The 21,928-nt window shown below is 46.4% G+C and overlaps 1 protein-coding gene across 1 annotated transcript; it reads left to right on the top strand.

Moving 5' to 3' along the window:
• Positions 1–4,103: 4,103 nt before the first annotated feature.
• On the top strand, positions 4,104–21,284 carry Gde1 (glycerophosphodiester phosphodiesterase 1). The gene is made up of 6 exons (NM_019580.4): positions 4,104–4,452; positions 11,112–11,287; positions 14,701–14,806; positions 15,257–15,349; positions 18,048–18,259; positions 20,692–21,284. Exons 1-6 carry the CDS (start codon positions 4,192–4,194, stop codon positions 20,837–20,839), a joined length of 996 nt encoding a protein of 331 aa, NP_062526.1. The 5' UTR covers positions 4,104–4,191; the 3' UTR covers positions 20,840–21,284.
• The last annotated feature ends 644 nt before the right edge of the window (positions 21,285–21,928 follow it).

Below are 21,928 nucleotides of genomic sequence, written 5' to 3'. Positions count from 1 at the left end.
AATCCAGTGGGTTTTGTCCCTGAAATAAGAGGAAAAGAGGACAAATGGCAAAAGGCAGATGGATTTCTACTCATAGTCAACAAGGGAGGGAAAGACATATTTTTACCTTCACAGATATTAATTAAGGGCTTGAGAATCCACCCGTCTCTGGTCCCCTCTTTTACTTCAGAAAAGTCATATAAAGGAGAATCCTTAGATAGAAACTGTATCCTAAAGCTGATTGACAATAATGACAATTTCTTTTCTTTATTTATTTTTTATTTGTTTGTTTGATTGGTTGGGTTTTGGTTTTTCAAGACAGGATTTCTCTGTGAACAACCTTGGCTATCCTGAACTCAAATCACAGAGATCCACCTGCCTCTGCCTCAAGTGCTGGTATTAAAAGTGTGTGCCAACACATCCTAGGACAGTTATCTCAGTTACAGTTTCTCTTGGGATATCTTGAGCTCCCTAAAGAACCATTTCTTGCCCAAGTCTGAGTCAGGCCTAACACCCTGACAAATATTAAAGAAACAAATGAACAAACAAAAGACCTTTAGAATGTATTAACTTGGGGCTGGAGAGATGTCTCAGGGGTTAAGAGCACTGACTGCTCTTCCAGCTGTCCTGAGTTCAATTCCCAGCAACCAGAGGGTAACTTACAACCATCTGTAATGGGATCTAATGGCTTGTTCTGGTGTGTCTGAAGACAGCTACAGTGTACTCATATACGAGAGAGAGAGAGAGAGAGAGAGAGAGAGAGAGAGGGAGAGAGAGAGAGAGAGAGAGAGTTAACAAAACCCTAAGAAAGCTATATACCTGAGGCCTACACATAAGATTCTTCAGCCTGCTAAAATGGACCACTTAATGTTCCCACTAAAGTGTTTCTAAAGTGCCTTTGTTGTCATTGCTTTTCTGTTTTGAAAAGGGGTCTCACTGTGTAGCCCTGGCTGGCCATGAACAAGAGATAAGTTCGCTTCTGCTGAGGCTCATGCTTTTATGCTCAACACAAAAATGCCTTGATTTATAACTTTCTTTGTTCTGTTCTATGAAAATTTGCAAGGCTTCGTGTCATATGCCTTCTATCCCAGAGCTCTGTAGGCAGAAAGGTAGGCAGATCTCTGTAAATTTGATACCAGCCTGGTCTACATAAAAAGTTCCAGGGTAGCCAAGGCTCATAGTGAGATCCTATCTCATAAACAAAAGGCATGAAACTGCTTCTACATTAGAACATTGTATTTGGGGAAACCTAAATATACATTCCTGGGATCCAGTCACCCAGATCTGGCTCAAGAAAGAGGTCAGAGCTGTGGTTCTTTTTTTGCTTGCTTGTTTTTGTTTGGTTTTCATCACAGTTGCAAGAGATTCAAGAGGCTTCTTATCAGCTGGGCGGTGGTAGCGCACGTGTTTAATCCCAGCACTTGGGAGGCAGAGGCAGGCGGATTTCTGAGTTTGAGGCCAGCCTGGTCTACAAAGTGAGCTCCAGGACATCCAGGGCTACACAGAGAAACCCTGTTTCGGAAAAAAAAAAAAAAAAAAAAAAAAAAAAACCAAAAAAATAAAAAAGAGGTTTCTTATCACAATTGCTCCTTCCTTCCAAGTTTACAGTCTGATTGTGCCGGAGAAGCTGCCTAAAGTCAACAGAAACCAGTCTCCTGATAGAATGCCTATCTCAAGTAAGGCCACTATAAAACAAAGTATGTGGTGCTTGCCAGCGCAAACCTTGCCTGGCACAGTGCCTAGTGTTCAGGGTTCGCAGAGCTGCCACTACTGGGAGTGGCAATGGAGTATGGACCAGAGACACTGAGCACTGTGGCTGCCACCTGATTCTTTCCAGAGACCTCTACTCAGGTGAAAACAGGATTGATTGATTGATTGATTGATTGATTTTGGGTTTTTTCAAGACAGGGTTTCTCTGTATAGCCCTGGCTGTCCTGGAACTCACTCTGTAGACCAGGCTGGCCTCGAACTCAGAAATCCGCCTGCTTCTGCCTCCCAAGTGCTGGGATTAAAGGTGTGCGCCATCATGCCCAGCTCACAGGCAAGATTCTTCAGACAAGCCAATATGAAACAGAGTTGGAGTTTATTAGGAGTTTACTGTGTCTTAGCTGTAGCTGTGCTGTGTTTTAGTGGTTCTCCTTGTTTTAGGTAGTCCTATGAAAAATTTTCCTACCCTCTTTTTCTTTCAATAAATGAGGTAATTTTTTTCTTTCTCCTCCCCACCCCCCACCCCACCAGACAGGGTTTCTCTGTATAGTCCTGGCTGTCTTGGAACTCACTCTGTACACCAAGCTGACCTCAGACTCAGAAATCCACTGAGATTAAAGGCCTGTGCCACCACTGCCTGGCCTACATTTTTATTTTATGTGTGTGTGTGTTTGTATGCATGTGTGTTTATGCAACTCACAAGTACAGTGTTTGCATTCCTTCAAGGCTCCACCCCACAGTTACGTGGCAACAGCCAGGTATGCCAGACTCACTATAAAAGAGACTGTTTGTCCCTTCCTCGATCTTATCTTCTTATCCTCTTACTCCCTGCCCTTCTCTCTCTCTTCCCCATTTCCCTCTCTTCTCTCCCCATGTTCCCTGCCAGCCTCCCCTCCCCCTCTGCTTTCTCTGCCTTTACTCTCTCAACACCCCTCCCCATGCCCTAAATAAACTCTATTCCATACTATATCCGTCATATGGCTGGTACCACATCTTGCCTGTCCTCTTCTCTCTCTCTCTCTCTCTCTCTCTCTCTCTCTCTCTCTTAATAAAATGTTATATACCATGCCCACAGTGGCCAGAGAAGGGTGTTAGAGCCTCTGGAATTAAATGAGTTACCATATGTAGGCTGGGGATTGAACTCAGTTCCTCTGGAAGAGCAGCCAGTACTCCCAATCATTGAGTCAGCTCTCCAGCCCAATAAATGAGATTTAAGGTGGCTTTCTGGGCACACTGAGAAGAGCCACAATCCTTAAGATAAAACCATGATTCACAAAGGTCCCACAAGGAGGTGAACGCATCTTTACTGTCAACGAGATTCCTAGCAAATTGCAGGCTTGCAGATGGAAAAGGAGAAAAGCCATATATTAGACCTTTAGATTTGTTGCTATTTGAACATTCTAACTTGAAGCATCTCCATATAAAAGGAATGTGGGCTACCCATGCAGGAATTCTTGATGCTTAAAGTCAAGAGGCTTTAACCACACTTCTAGTAAGAGCTCTTTTTCCTTCCCACGGTCCCTTAATTTTCCTTGTCTTGTTATCGTGCTCAATACTACTTCCCGCAAGGGGAAGGTACTTTCACTAAATGCAGACATGTGTCCTGGTGGAAACAGCCCTTGCAAGAATGAAGATATTCCAAAGAGACATTTGTAAGTCACCCTTCTTGATATTATTTTGAGGCATGGACCGCAGGAAATTGGAATTTCCTTAGGAGTCTGATTTTGAGAGAAGGAAAGGGCTTAGAGCCTGTGTCCAGCCTGGAAAAAAATGTATCTTTTCTGTAAGTTCAAAGGGTTCTGAAGGTCCCGGACCTTTCTGAACAGACTGGAACTAAGTGGTCAATGATGGGCGGGGCTTCTTAGCCAAGCATGCCTCTTGCCCTCTATTTAAACCTAAACCTCCCGTCAGAACCCTGAAAACGGACTTGTGGGTGTGCTTTACTAGATTTCTTCCCGGTGTGTCCATTTCTCTGCTTTTTACTTTTTTTTTTGTTTGGTTCATGGAGCGTAACTTATTACAGCTCCAGGGTAAGCCTGGCTCATTACAGGCCCTGTCTCTGACCCAGAAGAACTCTGGAAACACTACTGGCACATTTTGAATAAGCAGGTTAAACATCCTGTTCCTTTTAAAGTCAAAGCCTTTAGTTTCCTCGAGGTCAGATACAAGGTCACTAAGAAACTTTGACCGTGTCACCCTCCTTCCACTAAGTCTGAAGGACAGGGTCTAAGTCTTGTCCTCACTTTACATAACCCGAAGCGCCCTTGGAACCCAGGCCTGGGGCAAGGGCCTGCTCCTGTTGCCATGACAGCGGTTCCGGCCCCCCAACGCCGAAGCTCCGGGACTCTGATTGGCTGGAGGGCGGGCTCTTTCTCGAGATGGGTCCGTCGGCGCCATTGTGCAGCGCTGCTCCCAGCGGAGGGTTCCGGCTGTGGCCAGTACCTCGGCGTCTACGCGTCGCCCGGCAGGTCCGGGGCTCCGGTCCGTGCCGGTGCAGGCGCCGGCATGTGGCTGTGGGAGGACCAGGGCGGCCTCCTGGGCCCCTTCTCCTTCGTGCTGGTGCTGCTGCTGGTGGTGACACGCAGCCCCTTCAACGCCTGCGTGCTCACCGGCAGCCTCTACATCCTGCTGCGGTTCTTCAGCTTCGAGCCGGTGCCGTCCCGCCGGGCCCTGCAGGTGCTCAAGCCCCGTGACCGCGTGTCCGCCATCGCCCATCGCGGCGGCAGCCACGACGCGCCCGAGAACACGCTGGCGGCCATCCGGCAGGTGAGCCCCGCGCACGCCTCGGGCCTGCTCCGCCGCTGACATCTCTTCTTCTCCTCCCGGCTCCGCATCCCTCCCCACTTCAGCTATTTCTAGAATTCCGCGGGTAATTGTAAGACTTGGTATGTGCCAGACGCTGGGATGGCAGCCAGGCACGACTCCTTTGACAGGGCTTTCATCTGGGTTGGGAGAGATAACATATGAGGCTACTTTAGGGTGGGGCAGTGCATTATGTAGCAGTAGTTTTCTATGAACTAGATATTTGTGAACTGTGAACTAGAATTACAAGGTTGGAATCAGTGGGAAGTGTTCCAGGATGCCGATGGCAAGTGCAAAGGGCCTGAGGTGAGGTTTATGTTGGAGTGGTAAGGTAGCAACACAACACAACAGGCTTATATGTGGTGCTGGCTTCGAGGAGCAGAACAAACTCTAGTGTATGGATGAATTAAGATATGAACTAGGTCAAATGGGTTCTTGTTAGTAAATGGGATTTCTCTCTTTTTTTCGAGACAGGGTTTCTCTGTAGTCCACTCCTTGAACTTATCAGACTGGCCTCAACTCAGATCCACCTGCCTGGTGGGGTTAAAGTGCTGGGACTAAAGACACCCACCACCACCAACTAGCAAGATATTCTTAATCACCCTTATCACAGGGTGTATTTCTGTCCTCTGTATTACTTGGATATTATCTTTATGGCCTCTTTCCAAATACACCTTCATCATAGTCGTCAACCCTGGCAGCCAGACTCCTCTGTCAATATTTGCTTCCCCTTTCCATAAGGCACCCAGGAGAATTTTAATAGCCCTTTGCCCTTGGAAGCCTTCTGTTTTCAGATTAATGTCAGCTTGTATGGCAAGAGCATTTCAGTGGATTATGGACTTCAGTGCACTACAGTCAGCCTTCATACGTGTTGGCCTTGCATCTGTGGGTTTAATTGTAGATCAAAAAAATAGCATGAAAGAAGTATGTGGAGTGACGTCACACCTTAACTGCTTACATAGCTAGATTGTTTTAGATGGAAGAATGCCAAGAGTTGACTTGAGGGGTATAGGAGGTCATTCCTGGGACATATGCAAATACTACAGCTTTTAGTCTGTTTTGCTTTGCTTTGTTTTGTTTTGTTGTTTTGTTTTTCCTTTGGTTTTTGAGACCGGGTTTCTCTGTATAGCCCTGGCTGTCCTGGAACTCACTCTGTAGACCAGACTGGCCTCAAACTCAGAAATCCGCCTGCCTCTGCCTCCCAAGTGCTGGTATTAAAGGCGTGCGCCACCATGCCCGGCTTGTTTTGGTTTTTTGGTTTTTTTGAGGCAGAGTTTCAGTAGCCTTGACTGTCCTGGAACTGGCTATGTGCCTTCCTAGCGTGAGGATTAAAGGCATGCACCATCATGCTTGACCTTTTAGACAGTTTTACATCTGTTCTTCCCATTTCTTTGAGGTGGGGGGAACTGTGACTCCAAGACAACACAGCACCTTCCAGCATAAGGCTTCCTGATTGGATGACTTGATGCTGTCTGGCAAAGATTAAGATATTTTCCAGGATATTTGAATGTGGGCTCTTTTCTTAGTCCAGCTTAAGTAGCTTGCTTATTATCCAACACTCTGTCCTTTAGCTGTAACAAAGAAAATCAGAGCAAGTAGGGCACCCTCGCCTCGGCCCTAACCTCAGTTTCCCCATGTAATTGTAAAGTGAAAAGGACAGTGGCCTCTGTGAAGGAGGTGACGGGAGACAGGCTGATCTGTACACATTAAAGCCTAGGGAGACTCCGTGTGGGGGCTGTTTCCCAGGAATCTAAGGATGGCTTGACGTCCTCCGGAATAAAGGTGAAAGAGAAAGACCGTAGGAGGACAGCCTATGAGTTAGCGGAGGGCACACGTATGTGCATTGTCAGGAGGAGAAGAAAATCACATGCTAGTCACTGCCTTTGTTTCTGCTTACGTCACGTAAGTTGCCTTAGAGAGTACTCAGCGTTAACCAAGCACAGAGTGCTCCTGAGTGTTTGTTGACAGTGGAATTTGGCCAAGACTGGGTTTGCCTAGATGTCAGTCACATTAAATGAGTGAGGAAGCTTCACATGTGAGATGAGAAGAGAACATGAGAACAAATACGCGAGTCATCCTGTGGTGTCACACGGAAGTAGGGCGCAATTCTCTGTCCGATGAACATTGTAGGGGAAATTACAGGTCTCCAGCATTGCTCCAGACGTCTCCTCGCCTGAAGAGGAAATGAGAATGTGGCGGTTCAGCCGGCTGGACTGGCAGGTCATTGAGGATCATCTTTTTAGCTATGACTACCCTTAGCTGCCACATGCACACAGTGCAGCTCAAAATTTGTATTTTTTTTTTTTTAAAGATTTTATTTATATGTAAGTACACTGTATCTGTCTTCAGACACTCCAGAAGAGGGAGTCAGATCTCATTACGGATGGTTGTGAGCCACCATGTGGTTGCTGGGATTTGAACTCCGGACCTTCGGAAGAGCAGTCGGGTGCTCTTACCCACTGAGCCATCTCACCAGCCCAAAATTTGTATTCTTAGACATTCTACTAGATACAAAACTGCTCTGACTGATGACTGATAAGTTTCTGGTAGGAAATATGCTAGTTAACAACGAAAAGTAGTTAAATGTGAAATGAATATTTAAGAAAAATAAAGCTAGGTGGTGCACACCATTAATCCCCAAGCTCTGGAAGCAGAGGCAGGCATAGCTCTGTGAGTTTGAGGCCAGCATGGTCTACATAGAAATTTCCACCACAGCAAGAGCTACACAGAGAGAACCTGTCTCAATACAACACCCCTCCCCCCTCCCCAGAGACAAAAAGAAATGCCACAAAAATGGGCCGGAGAGGAGGCTCGGCAATTAAGAGAGCCATGTTCCGCTCTTACAGAGGACCGCTTATAACTAGCTCCAGGTGAGCCCACACCTCTGGCTTCCATGGAGACCTGCACTGGCATCCACATACCCCCATATGGACACACTTATAATTAAAATAATTAAATTTTTTAAAAGATACACTATTAAATATAGTGGCAAAGAAATACAATTATGTCAACTGTGCCCACAGTCCACTCCATCTGGACTGAGGTTGGCCTTAAAAATAGAGTCTAGGCGGGTGTGGTGGTGCAGGCCTTTAGCCTAGCACTTAGGAGACAGAGGCGGGCAGTAGCCTCTGTGCATTTGAAACAAGCTTAGTTGTGTATAGCAAGTTCCAGCCCAGCCAGGGCTACTTAGGGAAACCCTGTTTGGGGAAATTATATTGTATCCTTCCCTCTTTAAAACAAAACAAACAAAAACCCTCTGGTTGCAATTAGAAAAAAATAAATCCAAGCTCCCTTGCTCTCTTCTGCCTTCCTATCTATCTTTTTGCATTTTTTTTTCTTGTAGTGCCACCAGTGACCTGCCCTCCCAGCCCCTGACTTTTTCTCTCTTCCCCTTCCTCAGGGCCCTGCTCTCTCTGTCCCCATCTCCCAGTGGTCATCTGGGATTCGTGGGGCTTCATGTGGGGCTTCACATACCTGAACATCAGCCTCAAATCCCTCACAGGCAGCGGGCTTACTCTCTTACCTACCGAGTGCAGGTGGAAGCCTGGCCGCCAGAAGGCTAACGCAGCAGTTCTCTGGTATTCTCGGATTAGTTGGGGTCTGCCGGTCAGTCTGCTCGCCACTGGCCTCATGTTGGCCAGCTCTCACCAAGCCTGCCAGGTGCCATTGCAGCTGGAGAAGTCACATTCTTTTTTGTTTTTAGTTTTCGGTTTTTTTTTTTTTTTCTTTTAGTTTTTCAAGACAGGGTTTCTCTGTGTAGTCCCAGCTGTCCTGGAACTCACTCTGTAGACCAGGCTGGCCTCGAACTCAGAAATCTGCCTGCCTCTGCCTCCCAAGTGCTGGGATTAAAGGCGTGTGCCACCACTGCCCGGCTGAGACGTCACATTCTTAGATGCCGGCATCCAGCCTAACACACACACACACACACACACACACACACACACACACACACACAGAATCAGCAGCACTTACTGTGAGCACAGGAGGAAGCTGAACATAGAGGCTAGAATGAGACTACACTAACTGTAAGAGAGGGAGTAGGCTTGGGTAGCAGTATGGATTTTTTTTACCTCATTGTCTCCTTCCTACCTGACTGAGGCCTTTGCTTTGTGTTTGCTGTTTCTCCTGCATGGAAGAGACCTCCCTTGGATATCTTCCAGTTAGAGCCAAGGGCAAAGCAAATTGTGTGTGGTCATCCGTTCTCGGAAACTCTGTTTTCTGAATAACCTTTGTAGGGTTTGTGGATTTGTTTTTGTTTGCTTATTTTTTTATTTGGTTTGGTTTTCATAAACTGTTTAAAAGACAATAGGTTCTGGATGTGGTGGCGCACGCCTTTAATCCCAGCACTCAGGAAGCAGAGGCAGGCGATTTCTGAGTTCGAGGCCAGCCTGGTCTACAAAGTGAGTTCCAGGACAGTCAGGGCTACACAGAGAAACTCTGTCTTAAAAAACAAAACAAAACAAAACAAAACAAAACAAAAGACTATAGATAGGTGTAGTGGTGCATCTGTAATCGCAGCCCTCAGGAGGCTGAGGCAGGAGGATTGTGAGTTCAAGACCATTTCAAACTACATGGTCAGATCCTGCCTGTAAAAGCCAAGGGCGGAGGGAATAAGCCAGTGATAGCATGTGCATAATGTGGAACTGGGTCCCCAGCACAGTGATAGCGGGGTGGGGGAGTAGAGGTTAGTGGTCTTAAAATACTGCCTCACCATATTTATTTGTGCAGTGACCAGATAACCCTAGTGAAGAAAAGTACAGTTAAATGTCTAGCGTGTCTAGTAATAAGGATATTGTTTGTGTTATAGAGAAAGAAATTTGTGTGTACACTGAGTTGTGATTGTGTTATAAAACAACCCATGTTGATGTGTGGTACATTTCAACTTTAACTTAAGAAGGTTGTAGTCTTTAATATTATAAGGCATTGTCACAGTATGGATGGAAGCTTTATAAGCATGATGACCATTGAGCTTGTCTTCTTGTCACAATAGCTTGTGAGAAATGGCAGCTCTGAGGTGGTACCAAGCTCCTTACAGGCAAGATTTCCACTTCCTCACAACTCTGGAGCATCATAGAAATGCCATCTGAATGAAGCAGCTGGGGCTAGAGTACACAGTAACCCAACCTAGGTGCCATAGCTGGAGATGGGGTTAGGATTGAGGGGGTTCATGGTCACGTGAGTGAAACTGAAAGAATATGTAGATGTATAACTATAGCACGAGGGTGGAGGAATATTGAAATAAAGTAGAAAAACCTCTGCTCTTAAACGTGACTGGAAAATCCAAATTACCTTTGAAATTTGTGCTTAAAGGGACAGAGAACATAACCATGGCGAAGCTGCCCTTTTAAATGCTTAAAGGGGCAGTGTGCACAGCCATGGTGAGTGTGTGGGGTGCTTCCTGCACAGCACAGTACTGCATGTCCTTCACGGGTACTTCACTGCGGGCTGAGTACATAAAGCCTGTAAGGGGGCAACAGCAAGTCACTCGTGAAGCCATTTAGTATAAAGTCACAGCAGCTGAGAGTGCGGCCACTGCCACATCCCAGCGTGTGTACTACTAGGCAAACTTGTGAGTCATTGGCTCAGTCTCCTCATTTGAACAATGGGCTACTAGTATTACTTGCCTAATTGTGTTTGTTATAAGAATCAACCACGTACATTTAAAGCACAGTAGTTGCTGGGCGAGTGGCACATGGGAGGCAGAGACAGGTAGATCTCTGTGAGTTCAAGGACAGCCAGGGCTATAAAGACCCTGAAAAATAAAAAATAAATAAAAAATATAGAATTCAGTAATCCCTGGAAACTAGAAAAGGCTAATAAATAGTAACTATTATAACTTGATCATCATTGTCATTTTTATCATTTCCGTTGGTATGTGTGTTTTTACTCTGTACTGTACATTTGCAGTGAACCAAAAGACTATGATCATTGAACATATCCTGTGTTCATTGTAATGAGGACGCCAACGAGGCACACGTGAGGGCTTTTCTAAGTTACTGCTGGGATTTTATTATTTATTTTCTTGCACACAAGACAGAGGTACTCCACCTCTGAGCTCCACTAGGGGCCTAAATTCTTCTTACATAAGTTCTAATGTACTTTATTAGGCTGATCAACTTCTTGTAGCACCGCAGCCAGTACTACAGACATGAACAAACAGTTGTCTCCTATACGCAGTCTCGGTGTTTGTCAGAGAGGATGAGGTTAAACCAACACTCCTGATTGATTTTGTGTCTACTAGAATTGCGAAATAGCTGAGTAACAAGGAACACAGAGCAGTCACCAGCCTTTCCAAGTCAGCAAAGTGTAGAGTTTGTGTAATGATCGTGTCTGAAGCCACCATGGCTAGGAAACACTTGGTGTCAGAAGTCTCCTCGGTCTCCTGCTATGGTGGCGTGAAGAGCAGGACGGGGTGTTTTAAGGACATGGCACGTGTAAGCTTGAGGCAGCATTAACACCCATGGGAGACAAGTTCATCTTGGGGAGTGGCCCAGAAGAGGAAAGGGACAGAGATCTGTAAGGACAGCTGTCTACTTCAGCAGCCATGTTGCTTTTCTTTCATGTTTAGATATAAAATGGTATCTGTAGCTGTTGACATTAATATTGTTGATGTTTTTGTTAAGGCAGCTAAGAATGGAGCAACAGGTGTGGAGCTGGACATCGAGTTTACTTCTGATGGAGTTCCTGTCTTGATGCACGATAACACAGTAGATAGGACAACAGACGGGTCTGGCCGACTATGTGATCTGACATTTGAACAAGTTAGGAAACTTAACCCTGCAGCAAATCACAGACTCAGGTGAGCCCTGACATCATTGCACAGGTCCTCCAGCCATCACTGGTGGTTACAGGTAGGCACTGGCACCTTCTAAGTATGTCTGTTCCAGGAGAGTTTCTTCATCTCAGCTTATTCCTAAGCAGTGAGCACACAGCAGCAGCAACAGAAGCACTGTGTGTCCATTTTACCGTTTGCATTGCAGCGCATCCAGGTGCTGCAGCGCTCTCAGGAGAGTACTGCCTATGTTCTAGGCACTGACTGAAACTTACTCCTGCCATTCTTTAAATCGGAGTCAAAGGCTTAAAGCAATGGCTTGCCAATGCTCTTCCTTCAGATATATCAACTCTTTCTTTTTTTTTTTTTTGTTTTGTTTTTTCGAGACAGGGTTTCTCTGTATAGCCCTGGCTGTCCTGGAACTCACTTTGTAGACCAGGCTGGCCTCGAACTCAGAAATCCACCTGCCTATGCCTCTCAAGTGCTGGGATTAAAGGCGTGCGCCACCACCGCCCTGCATACCAACTCATTCTTTAAGCTGGTCAAGTGATGTTTCCAGCATATTAACCAACTCACTAGATCTTGCAACAAACTTATGAGGAGTAGACTGTAAGGAGCAGAAGAATCCTCGTAAACTCTAAGGTAGCACTACCCCATCAACAGCAGCAGTCTGCTCCCGCATGGGCCAGCACAAAGGCTGGGAAAACCTTGGCATGGTTTGCACAGCTGGAGAGCCAACTTGTTTACTTTAGTGGAGATGAATATTTACACTTAAAAATCATAGGTAGCTACCACGTAATTACATTTTGCTTACATAAAAATGTAGAAAAGTTAAATGATCTACTTAAGAGTCAACAATAAGTTCATAAAAGAACCAAGATTAGAATCCTGATATTTCAGTTTCAGTTAAAAAACACATGAGCCTACCATACTGTTTCTGGTTGTCCTTCATGTCTCTTAACCCTGTAACCCTGGGAAATGTGCTCAGGTTTCTAACTAGATGATGTCCTCTCATGGTATCAGACTCCATCATCCGTGTATGTTTGTATGGAAGCACATACACACAGGGGCACAGGTAGATGTTCAGAGCTAGCTTTATAAGATGTTCCAGGTTCTCTTGTAAATCCATGCTCTGTTCTGAATACTCTGGAGGATAAGTGGTTCACCCCACTCCCTGCCTTTGACTCAGCGTGTCTGATTCTGAGTCACTGACCCCTCCCTTTCCTGCACTGACAGCTGTCCACACCGTGGGAATTGAAACGCCAGGAGATAGCCTTTGAAATAGGGCTGTTTAGATCTCACTCCTATCCTTTGTATTGATTTGTTTTATTGGTTTGTCTGTTTGTTTATTTATTTATTTGCTTGTTTGTTTTTTCATGTGTATGGGTGTTTGCCCTGCATGTATGTCTCTTATCACATGTATGCCTGGTGCCCACAGAGGTCAGGAGAGGTTGTTGGATACCTTAAGACTGGAGTTACAGACCGTTGTGAGCTGCTATGTGGGTGGTGGGACTCAATCTTGGGTCCTCTGGAAGAACAGTCAGTGCTCCTAACTTCTGAGCCAGCTCTCCAGCCCTATCTTCTTTGATACTGAAGGCCTGTGCTTGTTGTGTTCAGTGTTGTGTCCCTTTCCTGGTCAGTGGCAGTGCTCCTTGAGTGTTGATTATCTGACCCAGTGATGCAGGTCTAACTCTCTGTAAGACGATTCAGACCACCGGGTGTGGTGGCGCACGCCTTTAATCCCAGCACTCGGGAGGCAGAGGCAGGCGGATTTCTGAGTTCCAGGACAGCCTGGTCTACAGAGTGAGTTCCAGGACAGCCAGGGCTACAGCCAGGCCAACTGTACTGGATGCTGGAAAGAGTATCGCTAGCCTGAAACTCCAGGGCCCACTAATGAAGTTGCTCTTCCTGATAGCAGACACTTCATTGCTCTTCTGTGTTTGAGGGCAGCTGGCTTTAATATTTATTACAAACACAGAGACCTCCGGAGGATGTCAGGTTCAGAGCGCTGAGACAGCTGTCCACCCGGCCTAACAACCCGAGCTATCCTCAGAGCCCAGGGCATGGTGGGAGGAGGGAACCCATGTCCAGAAGTTTTTCTCTTACCTCCATGTATGTGCCTGCTGTAGACCAGCTGTCCTCTGCCTCCCAAGTGCTGGGATTAAAGGCATGCGGCACCACTGCCCGGCCGTATTACGCCATCTTAATGTCCTTCACATAACTACATAAGAAAAAAATTTTGAGGGTGTGGGTGTGTTGCATGTAATGTTTGTGTACCATGTGTGTGAAGTGCTTAAGGAGTCCAGAAGAGGGTAGCAACCAGATCCTCTAGAGCTGGAGTTACAGACAGTTGTGAGCTGCCGCTGCCATGTGGTTGTTGAGAGCAAGGATCAAGCTGGGATCCACTGGAAGGTTAGCCAGTGTTCCTAACCACTGAGCCATCTCTCCAGCCTCACATGAGTCCTCTTGACTCTACAATTACCACAGATAGGCTTCTCAAAGACTGACTCCAGACGAAGTACTTGGTTTATTTTAGAACCACCTTTTGGGGAAAATAGTCATTTTAACACTAGCTAGTTAGGAGAGGTGGCCTGTGCCTGTAATCCCACTACTTGACAAGAGGGTCAGAAATTCTACCTGGCCTAGGCTACATAGTGAGACTGTGTCTCAGCAATACAAAGTAAGGCAGGGGTATGTGTGTGTGTGTGGTAAGGGGGGATGAAGGCACGCTTAGGGTTCCCTCTCCATGGAGTGGACATCAGCACAGATGACGGGTGAATTGCTAAGATGTATATTATCCATCTGATAGTCTTAGGTTGAAATGGACACAAATTAAACTGTGTAGCATGAACCTTCCACATGAGATGTGTGCCACCACTGCCTGGCTGCCATGACCTTTTAATACAGTTCCTCATGTTGTCTTGACTCCAACCATAAAGTATCTTCATTGTTACTTCATAACTGTAATTTTTGCTAGTTATGAACCATATGTAAATATCTGTGTTTTCTGATAGCCTTGGGCCACTGTACTCCCAAAAGGGTCTCCACCCACAGGTGGAGAACTCGGTTTTAGACAGACACCTGCATAGCAGTATGAACTAATAAATAGACTTGTTTTCTCTACAGAAGGAAACATTAGCTTAAAATCACGTCCCTGAGTTCCCCAGAGGTGGTTCCAGTCTGCCCTTTGATGAGCAGGTTGCTAATACATTGCCACTTGTGTGGAAATGCTGTCATTGTATGGAAATGCCGTCATCTCCATGGGTTTGTTGTTTGTGTTGTGCTTTGGTTCGGGTGCCATGTAAATGTCTGGCTGCAGTGGAAGAGGAAAGCATTCTTGCTTAAAAATGTTTGGAAGACATTTGTAAGATGTCCACTGCAGTAACCCTTGCTCTTTTCCCGTGCTCCCTGCTGTGGGCCATTCCTTTCTCCTCTTGCAGAAACGAGTTCCCTGATGAAAGGATCCCTACCCTGAAGGAAGCTGTCACAGAGTGCCTCCGCCATAACCTCACCATCTTCTTTGATGTCAAAGGCCATGCAGATATGGTACAGCTCACTCCATGGACTTTGCTATTTTAAAAAGATGTTTTATATAAGCCAATCATTTTTAAAACTAACCATATATTTTCTTATTTATTCTTTTTCCTTATTTTTGTGACTTATACTATATTTAATAGAAGTATAAAATGCAGTTTACATTTTTAAGTTTGTTTGTTTTTTTTTTGAGACAGGGTTTCTCTGTGTAGCCTTGGCTGTCCTGGAACTCACTCTGTAGACCAGGCTGCCCTAGAACTCAGAAATCCGCCTGCCTCTGCCTCCCGAGTGCTGGGATTAAAGGTGTGCGCCACCACACCCGGCACATTTTTAAGTTTTAGAAATATTTTTCTTTTACGGAGGCTTTTAGCAAGATTTTTACCATGTGAATAGTTACTATAGTTAATATATTAATAATAATAGCTAACAGTGAAGACTTTAACTCTGTGATCTCTTGTACAGGCTTCTGCTGCTCTAAAGAATATATACACGGAATTTCCACAGCTGTACAATAACAGTATGGTCTGCTCATTCTTGCCGGAAGTCATCTATAAAGTAAGTCAGAGCTTTCTTTGTATGTTACATTGGATTCGTTGCTGCAGGTGATATCACTGGGCTTTGTGAGATGCTCATTGTCACATTGAACTGAAGACAGCCACTGTCAAGAGCTCTTCCTTTAAGAGCAGGGAAGTCTCCTGGGGCACTCTCCTGCCGCTCTTTAATGTTCACAGCCCTCTTCTAAGCACTTCTCTTAGCCAGAAACTTTACAGGCTCCTGTGTTTACTTGGTACACATGAGTCCACTCCCTACTTCGCAAAAAGTAAAACATGCCTTAAAAATTGACTCTTGGGGCTGGGGGGGGCGGAGGGGAGTGGGATGAGGAATTGTGGGAGGGCAGACCAAGAGGAGGTAATGACTGGACACATATCCCAACATTTGGAAGACTGAGGCAGGAGGATTTGCATTTGAGATCTGCCTGGGCTGTATAGTGAAACCCGTCTCAAACAACAACAAAACCTCTCTTACATAGTGTTTCAGATGCACATAAAAATGGTAAATGCATGAATCTCCATTAGCCGTGGTCTTGCTTGTTCCTCCTTGCCCCATTGATCTTCCTCAGTAAGCCCTTGTTTAGTTTCAGATCATCAAAGATCAGAAAAATAGAAAATTTCATGTCTCAGAAGTTCCATGAATATTAATAAGTTTTTTGTTTTTGCTGTTGTTATTGTTTGTTTGTTTTTGCTTTTGTTTTTGAGACAGGGTTTCTCTGTGTAGCCCTGGCTGTCCTGGAACTCACTTTGTAGACCAGACTGGCCTCGAACTTAGAAATCCACCTGCCTCTGCCTCCCAAGTGCTGGGATTAAAGGCGTGTGCCACCACCTGGCTTTTAACTTTTTTCAAATAAAAATTGGTATTTATATTTTTAAAAAATGGTCATTTGCATCAATACCCAACTAAGGTATTTATTTTCAATCTTAAAGTCTACAATTTTGTCCAGGCAGTGGTCACACACCTTTAATCCCAGCACTTGGGAGGCAGAGGCAGGTGGACTTCTGAGTTCTAGACCAGCCTGGTCTACAGAGTGAAAACCAGAATTAAAAAAAATAAAAAATTCTGCATTTTTGCTTCCATCCCGTCCCTCTCAACCTTTCTACCTCTGTTTCTCTGTCTGCCCCCCCCCCCGCCCCCACCCTCTTTCTCTTTATTGGATAAACCAAATGTATGTGTACTTGCGCGTGCATGCGAGTGCATGTGTGCTGCTAGTCCCTCATGCGTGCTAGGCAAGCGCTCTGCCACTGGGCTATGTTTCAAGGTCTGAATTATATTTTTTCATTTACCCATGTTTAGTGATAGTTCACTTGTGTGATTTTATAGACTGTTCCTCACTTTGTTTCCTGTAACCTGGTGAAGTCCACTAGAACTCATGCAGTTCAGGCTAATTGTCCTCAGCAGGGCCGTGTCTCGGTGGGGAGGAATGCACTTCACCTGCTGAACTGTTGCAGCTTTTGTTGTGGGTTCCTGGCATTCATTGGCCAGGTCTGTCAGTTTACTAGGAAGTTATGAAATGCTAATATTTTATTCAGAATCTAGAATTCATGTATAAATAAGACACCTCCTGATCTATCATTTAGTTTCCCTATAGTCTGAGTAATGACTTAATCTTTCTCTTTATTTACTAGTTTCCAAAATATTGAGCTTTTCTGTGGTATCCTTCAGCTAGGGTCAACAGCATACATTAAAAATGTCTGCAACAGCCGGTCGTGGTGGCACACACCTTTAATCCCAGCAGAGGCAGGTGGATTTCTGAATTCAAGGCCAGCATGGTCTACGGAGTGAGTTCCAGGACAGCTCGGGCTATACAGAGAAACCCTGTCTCGAAAAACCAAAAAACAAAAAGAAAACAAAAAACAAACAAACAAAAAATGTCCACAACAGGAGCAGGACAGTGCATGCCAGTGCAGACCTTCCCAGGGCGTCGGCGGTCCTGGGGCTTACAGACATGTTTCCACAGGCTCCCCAGGCTTATCTGAGCACAGAGGCCTTTGGAGTATGTGATGCTCTGCCCTCTCTCCAGTCTCCTTACAGCCCCTCTTCTTTCTTCCTCCCTTCTCCTTCCCCTCCCCACAGCTCTGCAGTCCTGCCATAAACAGGGTTGAAATTAACCAGCATCTCTTGAAATGATCCTGGCTCTACCCTCATTGAGTTCTGAATTAACATGCTATTTGATTAATTCAATTAAAAGCTTATCTTCATAGCGTTATTAAAGTGTGGCTTTGAAAGTTGGGCATGGTGGAGAGCACATCTGTAGCCCCCAGCTTTCAGGAGCCCAAGGCAGGAGGCTTGGTGTGGTTGGCCAGCCTGAACTACAGAAGACCCTATCTCCAGAAACCCAGACAAACAAACAAATACAACTTGACCCTGTGGTTGGCATTTTCTCTCCCTCTCACTTGCTGTGTGTTTCTGACTACACCTAGGGAGGGCCTCATGCCTGCCACCACGCTGAGGCTGGGCTCCCTCGGCAGCCAGGTTCTCTCTGTTTGATAGGGCAGTTCCTGTAGGACTGTGAGGAAGAGGCCCTCAATTGTAGTGGGCGTTGCATACCTACATCTACTTTGTTTCTCAAAGGACTTGTGAGAGATGGCAAACGTGGTCGCTATGGGGCCCTCATCAAATGAATATTTGGTAAATCTAAAATTTTTAGAAATTATAGACTTAAGAGATGATCATTTTCTTTTCCAAAATTCCTTTTCAGATGAGACAAACGGATCAGAAGGTAATCACAGCCCTAACTCACAGGCCTTGGAGCCTGAGCCACACTGGAGATGGGAAGCCTCGCTACAGCGTCTTTTGGAAGCAGTCTGTGTTTGTGGTGTTGGACATCTTGCTGGACTGGAGCATGCACAATGTCTTGTGGTACCTGTGTGGGATTTCAGCCTTCCTCATGCAGAAGGATTTTGTCTCCCCGTAAGTTAGAAGTTTTTGTCTCTTGGCTTCTGGTGTCCTGGGTGCTTTTTCTGGAAAGGAGGCGTTAAAGAAGTGGGCAGACTGAGTTGTTTGTGACTCATGGGTCCCCTGGCCTGTAAGTTAGAGCAGTGCCAGCTGCTGGAAGTGTGTGGGAAGATGTCAGACATGGTTCATTGATTCACAACAGGCTAACCAGATACTCTGTTTCATTAGTTTGTTTGTTTACTGCTTGTATGTGTAGTGTTTGTATGTGTGCTGTATGTATGTGTAGTGTTTGTATGTGTGGTACCTGTATGTGTGGTGTGTGTTTGTATGTTGTATGTGTGGGACTCACTGATGGAGCTGGTCCTGTGAGAAGCTACCTTTTCCTCAGGATCTTCTCCAGCTCCTGAGCACTGGGACTATAGATGGTCTGTGATGTCTCCCAGTTTTTATGTGGCTGCTGGACACCCAACTCTGGTTCTTGAATGACAAGCATTTTTTATTATGTTTTAAAAGTAAATTACAATTTATAACATATTAATCATGTAATATGTCAGCAAGTTCTTGCTCTCCGTGTAAATGTGTGTGGCAGAGCTGATGCATCATAGCCCACCTCATCAAACAGGGTTTCTCTGTGTAGCTCTGCCTGTCCTGAAGCTCACTCTGCAGACCTCTGGCTTCAAACCCACAGAGATTTACCTGCCTCTGCCTCTCCAGTGAGTGCTGGGATTAAGCTTACACCACCGCCCAACCCCAGTCCAGTGTTGTAAAGCATTTTTAGAAAGTGGTGACATTGCACTGCTTGTGATTGGCTCCCTTGGGAAACTAGACGGAGGGAAGTGCCACAGCGGAAACCGCGTATGGCCATGGCCTTCTAGCTCCCATCCTCCCTTCTGCTTGTCTGTTCTCTCGCTTACTGACATCTCTGAGCTGTCTGTGGCAGCCTTAGAGCTGTAGACGCACACTGTAGCTCCATCCGACTTCCAGCTTGCTATTCTGGCAGCCATTTGGCTATGGCCAACAGTGCTGTCAGGTGCTGCATGAGGAAGCGGAGGGTACAGTAGTGAAGAAGCAGAGCCGCGCTCTTTGCCTCCTTGACTTCCATGTCCAATTGGACAGGGATGCCAGTCCAGCCTTGAGTCTAGTAAATACAAAGCCACAGCTGAGGGCTGCCAGTGGGTAAGTGCTTCTGTGCGAGCTTTGGGGTCTGAGTTCACATTCCTAGCAGCCGGATGCAAACTGGCGCAGTAGCATGTGTGTGGCTAGAGCAGCAGATTCTGGGAATCAGTCTAGCTGGAGCTTCGATCTCCGGGTTCATTGAGACACCCTGTCTCAAATCTAAGATGAGAACAATAGTGAAAGACAGCGCCATCAACAGCTTCAAGGACAGCAGTGCATAGGCCTTGTATTCTGATCTAGTTTCGCACAGGGAGGTGTCCCAAGGAAGAAGGAGGGGAATGGTAATTGTTACCACGGTGGCACAGGCCTGAAAGTCAAGCAACTCTGGAGGCTAAAGCAGAAGGATTGCATGTTCAAGGGCAGCCCGGGCTCCAGTGAGAGCATAAAACAGAAGTGAAGAGACGCTGCGGTACAGTTGAGGATGACTGCCTCCCTGCGTGCCCGAGGCCCAGGGTCACACTCCAGCCTCTCTATCAGCCAGCGGGTAAAGGACATCCAGGCCTGCTCTTGTCGGGCCAGTGCTGTGGGAGCACGTGAGGAAGTGGGCATGGTGGAGGTGGGAGGCTCACACCTGGGTCTCTTTACCTGGCCTCACCAGAGTGGTTACCTGGCATCTTCCTTGAGGATGTCTCAGCTACACGCCAAGGTAGCTCATTTGTCTTGAGAAATTACCAGTTCTGGAGTGGGGGCTGTGAGCCTTTTGTCTGCCTGGAAGTCACTGAATCATCTTGAATCACCTGTAAATCTGAGAAAATGTGGTTGTTCTAGGCTTGCTGTTTGAAGGTATGTTTCTGGTTTGTGTCACAACAGCTGCTTTTATATTGTGACCTTTCCCATACCTGGGGACACTCAGGACTTCTCAGCTTTTCACCAGATATGGGACAGGGTGCCAGGAGCAAACTAAGCTCTGCCTGTGAACTGCAAGGAAGAAAGCGTTGAGGGAGGGTGTAGAGCGCTGTTCTTCCCCAGGAGCGGAGGACAGAGAAGCTCTGGTGACCTGAAAGGGAGGCTCCTGCAGTACAGAGAGAAACGGACAGTGTGGTTGGTGTAAGAGGGCAGAGATGATAGCCCTTGGTGACTGTGATGTGTGTGAGCTCGGATGATGATGTAAAGCAGACATAAGCCGTGCCTGCTTCCCAGCCTCTGACTGCGGTAGGAGGCCAGCTGGAGGCTCTCTGGGAGCAGTTGGCAGTCACAGAGCACATGCTTTGAGCTCTCAATTCCAGGACAGCTGTCCATTCTAACACGGCTGATTTTCCCCTTTTCTCCAGGGACTATTTGAAGAAGTGGTCAGCTAAAGGAATCCAGGTTGTGAGTTGGACTGTCAATACCTTTGATGAAAAGAATTACTACGAGTCCCACCTTGGGTCCAGCTACATCACTGACAGCATGCTAGAAGACTGTGCACCTCACTTCTAGACTCCCCAGGAGGAAACACAGTTGCGAAACTGCCTGGAGGCCTCTTGCAGGGACATGAGAACACTCTGTTAGCACAAGCCCTGGGGACCCTGTGGCTCATACTAGCAATAGTCACAGTGTCACCCCAACAAGCAGAAACCAGGCATGGTGACCATGCTCCAAGGAAGGCTCCACACTTGCCCTTAAAATTCTGGATCTGCAAAAAGGCAGGGTGGCCCCACCCTGACCCCGCTGAGGGTACAGAGCCACGAGGATGAGCAGAGTGGGTCCTGCAATTAGGGCGCAGGCACCAATGCATGGGGCTTGCATGATCACTCCAAGTTGACATTTTAAATCTTGCCGTACTTCAGTAATTCACTTATTTCCAATATTTGTCGTCAGCTTTGTTAATGGCGACCTGTAGGTGTCAAACTTGTGACCACACTAATAAAATCATTGAAAGGTGAACAGAGGGCAAACTGTGTACTGATCTTCTGGTCCTACAGTGCCTGGGAGGCCTTTCCTGCTTTAGTTTCAAGACTTGGAATTATCTGTGTCATCTTGATGTAAGCACTTCTGACCACCAGGGGGCAGAGCGGCAGCTTTCCCATCGTGCTTGGAAGCCTGATCACTGGCAGGTTCTTAGATAAAGAACCAGGAGAACGGGTCTGAGGATCTGGGCTGCTCTTCATTTCTCAATTGCAGATGCACAGACTGGTGCCGGCCTCAGCCCTGACTCAGACCTACTGTTCCTTTTGCTGTCGTTGCTCTAGACTGGGAACTAGATGAGGCATTTGTAAGCACAGTCATCTGCAGCCCTGGGCAAAACGCTTACGGATGCTTGGCATCATCTTCAGAGGTGAGGAAGCAGAGGCAGCGCAGTTAGGGACGTACCTGAGTCCATCATAAAGTCCACAGGCAGTGTCCAGTTCCAGGCCCTGGCCATCCCACAGGGACAAAGCGGCTGTGTGTGTGTGTGTGTGTGTGTGTGTGTGTGTGTGTGTGTGTGTGTTGTTTTTAGTTGTTGAAGGAAGGGGTGGCAACACGTACCACCACTGCTGCCCCAGACGTTAGAAGACGACTTGCAGGTTTGTCCTTCCCCCATGGGTC

This window comes from Mus musculus, chromosome 7, assembly GCF_000001635.26.
Source record: "Mus musculus strain C57BL/6J chromosome 7, GRCm38.p6 C57BL/6J".
Classification (NCBI taxonomy): Eukaryota; Metazoa; Chordata; class Mammalia; order Rodentia; family Muridae; genus Mus; species Mus musculus.
The sequence above is the reverse complement of the archived record's forward strand: the minus strand, read 5'-3'. Positions and strand labels throughout refer to the sequence as shown.

Coding starts and splice junctions, on each gene's coding strand:
- Gde1 (NM_019580.4), top strand. CDS start 4,192: ATGTGGCTGTGGGAGGACCAGGGCGGCCTCCTGGGCCCCTTCTCCTTC. Junction 4,453..11,111: donor CGCTGGCGGCCATCCGGCAG/GTGAGCCCCGCG, acceptor GTTTTTGTTAAG/GCAGCTAAGAATGGAGCAAC. Junction 15,350..18,047: donor TGCCGGAAGTCATCTATAAA/GTAAGTCAGAGC, acceptor ATTCCTTTTCAG/ATGAGACAAACGGATCAGAA.